The sequence below is a fragment of the Ornithorhynchus anatinus genome, chromosome 1 (genome assembly GCF_004115215.2).
Source record: "Ornithorhynchus anatinus isolate Pmale09 chromosome 1, mOrnAna1.pri.v4, whole genome shotgun sequence".
Lineage (NCBI taxonomy): Eukaryota > Metazoa > Chordata > Mammalia > Monotremata > Ornithorhynchidae > Ornithorhynchus > Ornithorhynchus anatinus.
This window is the reverse complement of record NC_041728.1, coordinates 50211506-50224860: the sequence shown is the minus strand read 5'-3', so window position 1 is coordinate 50224860 and position 13355 is coordinate 50211506. Positions and strand designations below refer to the sequence as shown.

The window sequence follows — 13355 nt, the reverse complement described above, 5'->3', positions numbered from 1 at the left end:
GGGCACCTTGGAGCTCTCCTCTACCTACAGAATGACCATCCAGGCTCTCTGGGGCCTTTGGGCCCAGGAACAAGGGCATGAACTCCTGGGGCTGCTTACAATGTGTGTGAATTTTCCAGAGTAACTTTGCCAGAAAACCAGACTTCTCTTAGAACAAAAAGGGAGCCCAGCACCATCCTGGCTTCCTCTGATGCAGCCCAAAAATTATGGCAACTGCTTCAGAGTCCTACTTGAAGAAGCTGGGATGAGTTTTTAATGGCTGCTGCTTAGATCTGACTTTGGGATCTCTGATGGATGTGGATGAATGAAGATTTTTTTTTAAAAAAAAAACATAACCAAAAAAGCCTTGTAATTTTTGATCATCGACGACAGGTCTAACTGCAGAGCATTTTTACTGTGAAGTTTAGTAGGCTCAGTCTTGATTCTTTTGGTGCTTTTTCCTAATTTCTAGTGTTCATAGTATTCATGTATATGCTGCATTGTCTGTTCCATTTTATTAATTACACAAATATATTTTGATTTCCATGCATTGTCTGTCTTGTAGTTCTGGAATTTGTGTGGAAACTCTTTGACACCAAAGAGAGGTGTTTTTGGAAGGACTGGTGATCTTCAGACGATATTGTGCCTGGCCTGTGCAAGAGATGAAATAACTTACTCTGGTGCACTTAACGGTGACATATACGTATGGAAAGGAATTAATCTTGTACGGACAATTCAGGGAGCACATGCAGTAAGTACTCTTTTACTGAGACATGTCAAGTTTGAGTATTCTCCCACTGTATTGGAAAAAGCTCCTTGATTGCTTACCTAAAATGAGCATCAATTCATGTCTGGTGATTAGGAAAGAATGACATGGTTTTTCTTTTAAAAATTAGGGTAGGCTGGAAAAAAATTGAGTAATATGTTCTACTTATTGACACAGCTAATGGATATTTGAGCGAGAGAACATACAAAAAGCTTCTGAGCACATTCATTTTACATTCATCATAGTCATATCCCATTTCTCAAAAACCTATATAATCATGTTTATTGACTGTGCTTTAATATAGGGTAAGAGGTCTTCTTAAGCCACCTTATCCTGAAGTCAAATATTTTCCCTTTTATTTCAGACAAAATTGAAATCAGTTCACTTATCTTATTTGAAGGTACCAAATGAACAATTACCCAAAAATGTAGAGTTGCAGACATGAATATTTTTGATTAAACTTAGATTTAAACACAAAGCACACTCTAATGGTAACAGAACAAAAGTCATCAATATTTTACCTGTACATTCTGACAGGGGTCTCCCCTACCTAAAAGATACTACACTCCTGTTACCTGGATGGGATTTAGAACAAAGAGCTATTTCCAGTTACCATGCATTCTTCCTCTTCCTACCCTTCTCTTCTTTTCCCCTACCCACCCTGCTCTGTCTCCCTTGGTCTTTGGTGTCGCAGTATATCAGTATTTTTAGTATTCCAGACCCATTGCCAGTGTTACAATCTGCTCCTCCTGCTGGTCTCCCTAGGAATATTGTCAGACTGACATTTTCCTATGGTGAAAACAAAGTGAGAACCATCATCTCTGGGGTATACCCTTTCATTTCTGCTATCAAATTCAGTGCTGTACAATGTCAGTTGTGTTGAACACAGTGAAGAAATCAAAGAATAGATGCAGAAGAGACATTTTCATCAGACCAAGGAGAGACTTTAGGGAGGTTATATATAATATAAGGAGGTCAAATTGTAGCTCAAGCCTTGCTGGGCAGTTGACAATGAAAAGTTGGTAACTATCTTGCACTCTCCCAAGTGCTTAGTACAGTGCTTTGTACACAGTAAACACTCAAATATTAATGAATGAATGAACATATGCTTTACTTCATTGTTTCAGTGGTGACTGGCAACATTGTGTCATTGCCCCAACCCCTTTGGCAGGGAGCCCCTTCCTATTCATGTGGGTTTGGGCAAGGAAGGGTTATGACACCCGGTCCCACCTGCAGCCCCACCCTGGTTGTCTCTTGTTTCTTCCCATTTCAACTGTATATATTTTCGTTACCCTATTTATTTTGTTAATGAATTGTACATCGCCTTGATTCTGTTTAGTTGCCATTGTTTTTACGAGATGTTCTTCCCCTTGACGCTGTTTAGTGCCATTGTTCTTGTCTGTCCGTCTCCCCCGATTAGACTGTAAGCCCGTCAAACGGCAGGGACTGTCTCTATCTGTTGCCGACTTGTTCATCCCAAGCGCTTAGTACAGTGCTCTGCACATAGTAAGCGCTCAATAAATACTATTGAATGAATGAATGAACTCTCCTCCTCCCCTGCTTTTACCTCCAATCTCATCAACTACACCAGCTGTCCATCCAAATCAAAGGAGTTTTTTGTGATCTACAGCTCACAGCCATATTGTGTTTTTTGTTGCGGCTCTTCTGTTAATAGGATAGGGCCACCTGTGGTATAAGAAGTGATGGCATTATAATTTTTTTCAGTGGTATTTTTTAAGTTCCAGGCACTGCACTAAACCCTGGAGTAGATACGAGCTAATCAGGTTGGGCACAGTCCATGTCCCACATGGGGCTCCCAGTCTTAATCCCCATTTCATAGATGAGGTAACTGAGGCACAGAATATTTAAGTGACTTGCTCAAGGTTACATAGCAGACAACTGGCAAAGTCAGGATTGGAACCCAGGACCTTAGACTCCCAGGCCGCTATTCTCTTCACTAGGCCTCACTGCTTCTTTTTGAGAGTAAAGATGCTAATGAGATCCTGAAGAGTGAAACCTCATTAAAATAATCCTTATAGATGGTTAACCAGTAGCAATAATTGTGAATCATAAATGAGTCCCCAAACTTTTCTGGTCCACTTAATGATTTTTATCAGTACGTTTTCCCCTATGGAGCTTTGTTGATAGTATGCTTTCCCTACTTCAATAGTGTAGGGAATCCCTACATCCCACCTCCTCCACCAAGCCCTACCTGACTAATGGCCAATATCCCAGTTCTTATCAACCGTTCAGCCCTCTGTTGCATGTATCTATTTATATCCACCCTCAGCACTTGTGTATATATTCATATTTAGAATATAAGAGTTCATATATTCCTGAGGTCTGTAAGCTCATTTTAGGCAGGGAGCATGCCTTCCAACTCTATTATATTGCACTCTCCCAAGTGCTTAATACGATGTTGTTCAAAAATACGCACTCTAAGTATGATTGATTTATAGTTCCATGTCTGTCTCTCTAGTAAGAGTGTAAGTTCTGTTTGGGCAGGGAACATGTCTTGTGCTTCTGTTACGTCTCTCAAGCACTTGATACACTGCAATAAATTCAGTAGGCAATCAATAAATATTAGTACTAAGACATTAAATCAGCACTCTCTTTTGTTAGTCCTGTATAACAAATTAGTTGAACTTTGTGGGTAGCTAGGTGGGATTTACCAAAATTTGTTTTCAATCAATATATTGAGTGGTTACCATGTGCAGAGCACTGCACTAAGTGCTTGGGTGAATATAATACAGCAGGGTAGACAGACATTAATATATAATATGTAATTTAAAGATAAGTACAATAAGTGCTGTAGGGTTGAGAGTGGGGTGAATATCAAATGTTTTGTCCTACATAATTTGTTAGTTGAGCTGGTTGAGCAGGTGAATATGGCCAAGACTGATTTAGTCAATCAGTAATTACCCAGCATGCATCAAAATGTTTCACAGCAAAATGCAGACATTTACTTTCCTTAGTCTACTAAGCATATACCAAGAGATCTCCCTAAAAGACAATATATTAAAGGCTCTGCATGCCCTTCCATCAAAAAGAGTTTGACGTTTAAGAGTAAGGATGTAATTTATCACTTTATTCCTCACTAATCAAGATCCTTAATAGATACTTTATCTGCTTTTGATTATTGCACCTTAAAAAGAATTAAGAGAAATTGGAGAGTGTCTGCAGCAGAATAACAAAAATCACTCATAATTGTTGAGGGCTTACTTTGTGCAGAGCATTGTACTAAGTCCTTGGAAGAGTACAATATAACAGAGTTGGTAGATGTGACCCCTTTCCAGAGTGAGCTTATAGTCTTGATGGGGATACAGACATTAATATAAATAAATTCTGTATTTGAACAGAAGTGCTATGGGGCTGAGGGAGGGGTGAATAAAGGGTGCTAATCCAACTGCAAAGGTGACAGAAGGGAGTGGGAGAAATGAGAATGAGAGGGAAGGCCTCTTGGAGACGTGCTTTTAATGAGGCTTCGAAGGGAGGGTCAAAAATGATTAAGGAGTTGAAATTAATTCTTTAAAGGGCAGGTTGAAGGAATTGGCAATGTACAATCTGAAGAAAAGAAGTGTTTGAATAACTGTCTTCAAATATATGAAGGAGTTTTTATGGGAAAGAGCAGTTTTCCATTCAGTATAGTGCCAAACAAGGGGAAATGAATTTTAATTAAATCAGGAGAAAATTGTGTTAGATGAGGAAGAACTTTTTATTATCCGGGGTTGAATCTTGGAAAGCGATACTGAGAAAGGTTAGGGAGTGTCCATCACTGGAGATCTTTAAGGAAAGAAGGGAAAATAAATTATTATTTTAGATATTTTTCCCCAACTGGTTGCAGGGGACTGAATCAAATTCTCAAAATTCCTTATAATGATATGAGTCTCTTTTTACTACCAGCTCTGTGACTGATTATCAGTGCTATCACTGCTTTACCTCCTCTCGTTAGAAATACAATTCCCAAAGACTTCCAAAGCCTATCTGGAAATTTAGAAATTTCAGATGTTGTCCCCAGTATCTTTTTTGTTCCTTCTCTTAGGGTTTTGGTCTTTCATTTCTTGTACTTCCATACAAACTCCAGGAGGCCTCAAGGGAGGATTCAAATACTGTAGACTGGAAAGTTATTTCACAAGAAACAATCTCACCATGCACTTCCCTTTTATCATCACTTTACTCCTCAGGCCCAGCACTTCTTTTGTGTCTTTCGTGTTGCTGTATTTATAGACTGTGAGCATGTCATTGGGCAGGGATTGTCTCTATCTGTTGCTGAATTGTACATTCCAAGCACTTAGTACAGTGCTGTGCACATAGTAAGCGCTCAATAAATACTATTGAATGAAATATTTGAGGCACTATTTAGGAGGCACCAATTGCTCATATCTCTTTCTTCTATAGAGCTGTGAGAGCATGTTTTAGGTCCCATGGAACTCATTATACTCTCCCTCCTGCATGTACTTATATACATGTTACTATTACTTCATGTTGCATAAATGGAGCGTTTTTTAGGGTATTTATGTATTTTGTGTGTCAGGCATTCAATTCAGTAGTATTTATTGAGCGCTTACTATGTGCAGAGCACTGAACTAAGCAGTTCGGCAGCAGTTAGAGACAGTCCCTACCCAGTGATGGGCTCACAGTCTAAACGGCACTGTACTAAGCATTGGGGTAGATCCCGTTTAGACTGTGAGCCCATTGTTGGGCAGGGGTTGTCTCTATCTGTTGCCGTATTGTGCTTTCCAAGCGCTTAATACAATGCTTTGCACATAGTAAGCACTCAACAAATACGATTGAATGAATGAATACAAACTGATCAGGTTGGACACAGTCCCTGTCCCACGTGACACTCAGTCTTAATCCCCATTTTACAGCTAAGATAATTGAGGCACAGAAAAGTAGAGTGACTTGCCCAAGGTCACACAGCAAACAGTGGTGGAATTGGGATTAGGACCCAGATCTTCTGACTTCAAGGCCCGTGTTCTAACCATTAGGCTGTGCTGCTAGATGGATGGGACACTCATGCTGTGATCTGGAAGTCCGTCCTCCTGCGCCCCCTGCCAATAATGCATTCCTTAAGTAGTAACCCTCCCTAATGCTCGTCTTACAGATGGTGTGAACTTTATGTAATTTAAATGGCCTTTAAGGATATATGTGTGGCATTTTTCCATTTGCCTGGTTGTGAGTACCATAGTGATTCAGACCAAAGACTAGGATTCAGAAAAAAAAAAGTCCAACTTTCAATTTTGTAAGTCCTCTGTCATAGGACAGATGGAAGAGGGCTTTAGATCCTCAGTGTTTACAATTGTGAATAAAAGCTGCAAGTTTTCATATGTCTTGCTTGTATTAAGTTTGTGCTCTGCACAAGCTGCCACATATCAGCAACCACAGAATGACTCAACAGATGGAAGGTAGAAGGAAAAGGGGATATGTATATGAGTTTGTCATAGGCAATAATAAGTAATATGAGATATACAAAGAGCTACAGGAGGATGTCTATACTTATAGGCTGAAGTGGTGCACATTGTTGAAGTGGCAATTAGATTACAAACTGGGGAAAATAAAAATTAATCAGGGTAGGCCTCTTGGAGGAAGTAGGAATGAGGAGGCACAATAAGTAAGTTAGCTTGAGAGACGCAGAGAGTTTTATAGTAGTAGGAGAAGAGTGGATATGAGGGAGAGAGCTGTTTGTGTACCTTAATCCAGTAGACAGAAGTTTCTGCTTGATGTAGAGAGGACTGGCTACCTGTCGATACTCATGAGTAGGCGATCCAGGCATACTCTGGAGAGGAGCATGCTGGCAATGGGGATTATTGAGATGTCTCGATAATAGTTGCAGTCGGATTTTGTGCCTCTGTTTTTGAAGAAGGTGATCATGATAGCATCTTTGAGATCCTGTGGCTGCTTCTTCATGCTCTGTATGTTGAGGAACAGCTCTTGTTTAGGTGTCTAAGCAGGGTGCTCCCTCCATATTTATAGATCTCAGCAGGTATGCTATCAAGACTAGGTGCTTTTATACTTTTCCAGTCTATGATTGCTATGTTGACTTTCTCAATAGTTAGGAAAAGTGCCATGTCTTTCTCACCATGGAAGGTTTTCTGTGTTTTGATGGGTCTCAGTAATCACTCTGTAGATTGCCAATTAGATTTGGAAAGTGAACAATTATTTTCAGAGTATTTCCCTATAAACTTCCATTCAAGAGAAGCAACTTTCTTTAGTTAATGGAAAGAGCCTGGTCTTGAGTCAGGGGACATGGGTTGTAACCTGGCTCCAAACTTGTCTGCAATGTGACCTTGGGCAAGTCACTTAACTTCTCTGTGTCTCAGCTTCCTTATGTCTAAAATAGGGATTAGATTGTGAACGCTCCATGGGGCAAGGATTCTGTCTAAGCTGATTGTCTTGTATCTGAGCAAGGACCTAGTAAAATGTATGGCACAGAATAAGTGATTAACAAATATTACCTTTGTGATTAAGCTTTCTACACTGTAATTCCAAAAACATAGGGTAAAATTTTTGAACCTAAGTATCATGTGAGTTAAACTATTGAATATATTGTGATTACATTTTTTGGATACTTTTTTATCATTTGCTAAAAGAGGAAGTTATCTTCTGGAGCTCAAAGACATTTTTCCCTTCCATAATAGACATTGTAAAAATCACTTATTACTAAATAGCATTTTCTTTCTCCTCAGGCAGGAATTTTCAGCATGAATGCATGTGAGGAAGGCTTTGCCACGGGTGGCAGAGATGGGTGTGTTCGCCTCTGGGATTTAAGTTTTAAACCAATTACTGTGATTGATCTCAGGGAAACAGACCAAGGATACAAAGGTAAAACTATTTCAAGTTTTAAAGGATTACAAACAGGATTGTTACTAAGGATCTGAAGAATTGTTCATTTTAGTGGTTTTGTCTAGTTTATATAAAAGGGTTGTGATCAAGAAAAGAGAAATGCAAGTAAGATTTAAATCTGCCCATAATCTAAGATTTAAAGATGGATGGAAACTTTGTTGGAAGTGATCAAAAGATAATTGTATTCAAGACTCTAATGAAAGGGAGGAGAAGAAAAGACAGGAAGATAAGGATGCCAAAATGATTTAATCTTTGGTTAAAAAGGTGATTGATGAGCAAAGACATGGTGACTTTTCTCAATCACGAAAGATGTGAAGAAATAGCACAATTATATAGATATAGGATTCAGTAAGATAAAACTAGATGCAGCTAATTTAAAGAAACAAATTCCTTCATTAATGAGGCAAGAAAAGATCAGACATGTCAAAAATTTGGAAGGCAGAAAGAAATCTGATAAGGCTACAGGTTGAGATTTCTAGTATTTTTTCACATTTAGTATAAAAGTATTTTAAAGGATGATCGGGTTCCACTTCGTCCAGGTGAAAATTGTTTCTTATTCAAGTGATTGAAATTTGTTTCTCCAGTTTAGTGAATTCTACAGAAAAGTAGTTCCACCCTAACCTTTGTAACCAAGCCCTCTTTTCCCCCATGGATTTCCTTGACTCTCTTTCCCTCTCCCCAGGCTTATGCCCTGCCCAACAGGGATGGGAATAGGGAGATGGCAGCAGCTGTGGAGAAGCTAGGGTTCCTTAGGGGAAGAAGGAGCCTGATGAGAAGATCTAAGGTTCTAGGCAACCCCCCATCTCCTCATCCACTGCCCCGATCCGCTCTCCCCTGTCCCTATCTGTTCAAGGTCCAGCCTCGGACCCCTCAACATTGCAGCTGTTAAGGGGACTAAGATGAGGGTGGCAGTGAGGCTGGAGCCTGCCGTATAGGAGCACTGGAGGGGAAAATGGAAGTTTCAGGAGGGGACTTGAAGTGGGAAGGGATTTGGGAGCATCAGGGGAATAAGCTCAGGTTGCCAGCTAAAGGGCCAGGAGAGGCGGAAAGCCATCAAATGTCAGGGAGGAGAGAGGCGACATGGGGCATATGGGGTTGAGGTGGAGTCAGCTCTAGATAACGTGACAGGAGAGGGCTTGAGTACATTAATTTTGAAGCTCCTAGAAGAGCAAAGTTCTCTCCTCTGGCAGGTAACTATTTCAATAAGCTGAGCCTGACTGGGTGCAACCTATGGTAGTTAAGGGGTTATTAACTGTTATTGAAAAGCCCCAGTCACTGTTTTCAAAAATCAAAATGAGAGAAGTAATCGAGGAATGGGAAGATCATTATTTGCTCATTTTTAGAACATGCAAGAAAGGATAATCAGAAATAGTAGATTGATCAATATAACATTGATAATTGGGAAGGAACTAGCATAAATCCCAAGCAATTAATTTTTAAGCCACCTAAAAAAAATAAGGTACAAGAAAGCAACAAGTATGGCTTTGGAATAGTGAATCGTACCAGACAAATACAATCTCCTGTCATAGTGACAGGGCACCGATAAAAAGTAGAAGTGATATTTTTAAGTTGTTGGTGATAGTCTAATAGTCTTGTTCATAAAACCAAAAAATTTCTGCCCTGACCATATTGCTATTAGTTTGGTGCAGTGCCACATCAACTAAAGCTAGGGCCAGAGGCTGGAACTGTCCCACGGAGCCCTGACCCACAATATAGATTCATGGCACCATGCCGTGACATCATCACTGTGTCACATAGCAGAGATGGAAGGGAGATGCAGATGGCCTCAGCTTGCTCTACATACCCAACCAGGAAACTGGCTAACTTTTTGTCTGAGGGATTCCTTGGGCATAGTGCTGCCATGCTTCACCCAGCAACTTGCTCGCCTTGTGAACAAAAACAGCTGGGGGGGGGGGAAGGAAGAGGGACATGAGGGAAGCCCTACCTTCACCCTGAGTCATAGAGCTACACAACAGCCCAGGCACCCAGCACCCCCACATTCACATCCATACATATGCCCTACTCAACTCCCTTCCAGCTCCTTGGACCCTAAGAGAATCCAACCACAAGACAGTCACTTCTTCACTTTTTAGCTCACTGTGGGCAGGGAACATGTCTACCAACTCCATTATACTGTTACACTGTATTCTCCCAAGCACTTAGTACAGTGCCCTGCACACTGTAAGTTCTCAGTAAGTTTGATTGATTGCCTTGCAGCTTGCTCCCCAAACAGAGGAGGCAGCTGCAGGGTGGGGAAATGAGGAAATGGGGTGGGGGGATGTTGAGAGAGGAAGATGGGTGGCCAGGGAGTCTTTCCCCTTTCTGAAATGACATCCCCAAAGCACAGCATTTTCCAGTGAGAAAACACACATGCACACATGTGCATGTTTGCATGTGTACGCTCACCCGTGCACGCGCGCACACACACACATCACTTCTACCTGACCAGGGATTTATGACTTCACTGTCTATCTTGGAAAATCCCCAAACTCCCTCTTAGCACCAAACCTACTTTAACCCTCTCTATTCACTGTCCGGGGTTTATTGATGACCTCCCCCAACCAAAACATCAAAAACATTCCTTCCTGGAATAAATAATTCCTTCAGCGCTTAGAACAGTGCTTCGCACATAGTAAGCACTTAAATGCCATCATTATTATTATTATTATTGTTATTATTATTAAAGAGATGAATAGCTTAAGGGGCCTACTGCGCAGTGCTGATTAGCATCTATTGGTGTTAATTTTTCTCTTCTCCTCACCGCCCCCCCACCTTGCAGGTGGATTAACAGAAGGAGGGGATTTTAAAGGAAAACTCCCATGACCCCAGGCCAGTTGGCAGAATTGGGGCCATCCCAGGGCAATGTTTGGAGACCTTGGCTGATGTCTAAGCCTGCTCCCTAATCTGTTTCTCAACTCTCTTCCATCAACCACCCAATTCTTCACAGAATAGAGGATTGTGAAACAGCTGCCACTCACATTCAGTGTTAGAGGGAGAGGGAGAGGTCAGGTGATGGGGACTGCAAGCAAGTGCCGGCACCACAGTCCCTTATGATGATGTGCAAATGCACTGGATGTTTTGATGAGGTCTATTTTGGGCACTGCTTTCATAGTCAACCAATAGTATTTATTAAGCATTTACTGTGTACAGAGCACGACTTTGGGGAGCACGATCAGGTCTGAGCTCCCCAAAGTCACCCCTCCGCCTCTCCCCTCCCCCCACCAACCCCCTCCCCTACTTTCCCATCCTTCCCTGCAGTATCCTCAGAGGAGATCTCCTCCCTCCTCGCAAGTGCCACCCCCTCCACCTGCGCCTCGGACCCCATTCCCTCTCACCTTCTTAAAACCATCGCCCCTGCCCTCCTCCCTTCCTTAACTTCTATTTTTAACCACTCAGTCTCCAAGGGCTCCTTCCCCTCTGCCTTCAAACATGCCCACGTCTCCCCCATCCTAAAAAAACCCGCTCTTGACCCCACTTCCCCCTCCAGTTATCGTCCTATCTCCCTACTACCCTTCCTTTCCAAAATCCTAGAACGAGTCGTCTACAATCGATGCCTAGAATTCCTTAACTCCCATTCTCTCCTAGACCCCCTCCAATCTGGCTTCCGTCCCCCCACTCTACCGAGACTGCTCTCTCTAAGGTCACCCATGACCTCCTTCTTGCCAAATCCAATGGCTCCTACTCCATTCTGATCCTCCTTGACCTCTCTGCTGCCTTTGACACTGTCGACCATCCCCTCCTCCTCCATACCTTATCTCACCTTGGCTTCACGGACTCTGTCCTCTCCTGGTTCTCCTCTTACCTCTCTGGCCGATCATTCTCGGTCTCCTACGCTGGAGCCTCCTCCCCCTCCCATCCTTTAACTGTTGGAGTTCCTCAAGGGTCAGTTCTTGGCCCTCTTCTGTTCTCCATTTACACTCACTCCCTCGGTGAACTCATCCGCTCTCACGGCTTTGACTACCATCTCTACGCAGATGACACGCATATCTACATCTCCGCCCCTGTCCTCTCCCCCTCCCTTCGGGCTCGCATCTCCTCCTGCCTCCGGGACGTCTCCACCTGGATGTCGGCCCACCACCTAAAACTCAACATGAGCAAGACTGAGCTCCTCATCTTCCCTCCCAAACCCAGTCCGCTCCCAGACTTCTCTATCACCGTGGATGGCACGACCATCCTTCCCGTCCCGCAGGCCCGCAATCTCGGTGTCATCCTTGACTCGTCCCTCTCGTTCACCCCACACATCCTATCTGTTACCAAGACCTGCCGGTTTCACCTCTACAATATCACCAAGATCCGCCCTTTCCTCTCCACCCAAACGGCTACCTTACTATTACGGGCTCTCATTATATCCCGGCTAGACTACTGTGTCAGCCTTCTCTCTGACCTCCCTTCCTCCTCTCTCGCCCCGCTCCGGTCTATTCTTCACTCCGCTGCCCGGCTCATCTTCCTGCAGAAACGATCTGGGCATGTCACTCCCCTTCTTAAACAACTCCAGTGGTTGCCTATCGACCTCCGCTCCAAACAAAAACTCCTCACTCTAGGCTTCAAGGCTCTCCATCACCTTGCCCCTTCCTACCTCCCCTCCCTTCTCTCTTTCTACCGCCCACCCCGCACACTCCGCTCCTCTGCCGCCCACCTCGTCACCGTCCCTCGGTCTCGCCTATCCCGCCGTCGACCCCTGGGTCACATCCTCCCGCGGTCCTGGAACGCCCTCCCTCCTCACCTCCGCCAAACTGATTCTCTTTCCCTCTTCAAAACCTTACTTAAAAATCACCTCCTCCAAGAGGCCTTCCCAGACTGAGCTCCTCTTCCCCCTCTACTCCTTCTGCCATCCCCCCTTTACCTCTCCGCAGCTAAAGCCTCATTTTCCCCTTTTCCCTCTGCTCCTCCACCTCTCCCTTCCCATCCCCACAGCACTGTACTTGTCCGCTCAACTGTATATATTTTCGTTACCCTATTTATTTTGTTAATGAATTGTACATCGCCTTGATTCTATTTAGTTGCCATTGTTTTTACGAGATGTTCTTCCCCTTGACGCTGTTTAGTGCCATTGTTCTTGTCTGTCCGTCTCCCCCGATTAGACTGTAAGCCCGTCAAACGGCAGGGACTGTATCTGTTGCCGACTTGTTCATTCCAAGCGCTTAGTACAGTGCTCTGCACATAGTAAGCGCTCAATAAATACTATTGAATGAATGAATGAATAGTAAGTCCTTGATAGAAGACATATTGCCCCAAACAACAGCCATTTTGGTAAGGTCAGAATTTTTGAAGAGCTCCTTAAACCCAACACCTGTGGGCTACATCCCTTGGAGCTCCTACCTTGGTGCAACCCGCCTTGGATGCACAGTTAGTTGTAGATTTATACCTTCAGGGCAGTGATTAGAACATCTCATTGTCAACTAGTGGGAAAGCATCAAAGAATGTTCCACATTGATGTTTGTCATATTTGTTAAGGCTTTTTGCAAAGCACTGAACTGAAAGCTAGTGGAAGATTTACAGATACTACTATAGTTGCAGTCTCGAGCTGAGTTTGGCCTGGAAGCCAGTACTCTTCATTATCCATAGGTGTGTTGATGTAGATGAAGGAATTGGGAAAATGCACATCAAAATTTGCAGACTGTAAGCTCACTGTGGGCAGGGAACGTGCCTACCAACTCTGTTATATTGTACTCTCCCAAGAAGAAAATAGTGCTGCTATTAAAAAATTCAATTTATTAATTTCTCAGTGGCACACATGGGATAGGAATTACCCATTTTACTATTA

General features: G+C 42.9%; 1 protein-coding gene across 8 annotated transcripts in view; it reads left to right on the top strand.

The window, feature by feature from the left end:
• EML5 (EMAP like 5) overlaps positions 1–13355 on the top strand; it is a 169951-nt gene that overhangs the window by 49190 nt on the left and 107406 nt on the right. For all 8 annotated transcript variants that reach the window (XR_003757763.1, XM_029059538.1, XM_029059460.1 and 5 more), the window contains exons 5-6: positions 545–730; positions 7435–7570. Coding sequence is in view for 7 of the 8 variants with exons in the window: in XM_029059538.1 (XP_028915371.1) it covers positions 545–730; positions 7435–7570 (322 nt within the window). In the remaining variant the exon portion in view is untranslated. The remainder of the gene's footprint in view (positions 1–544; positions 731–7434; positions 7571–13355) is intronic.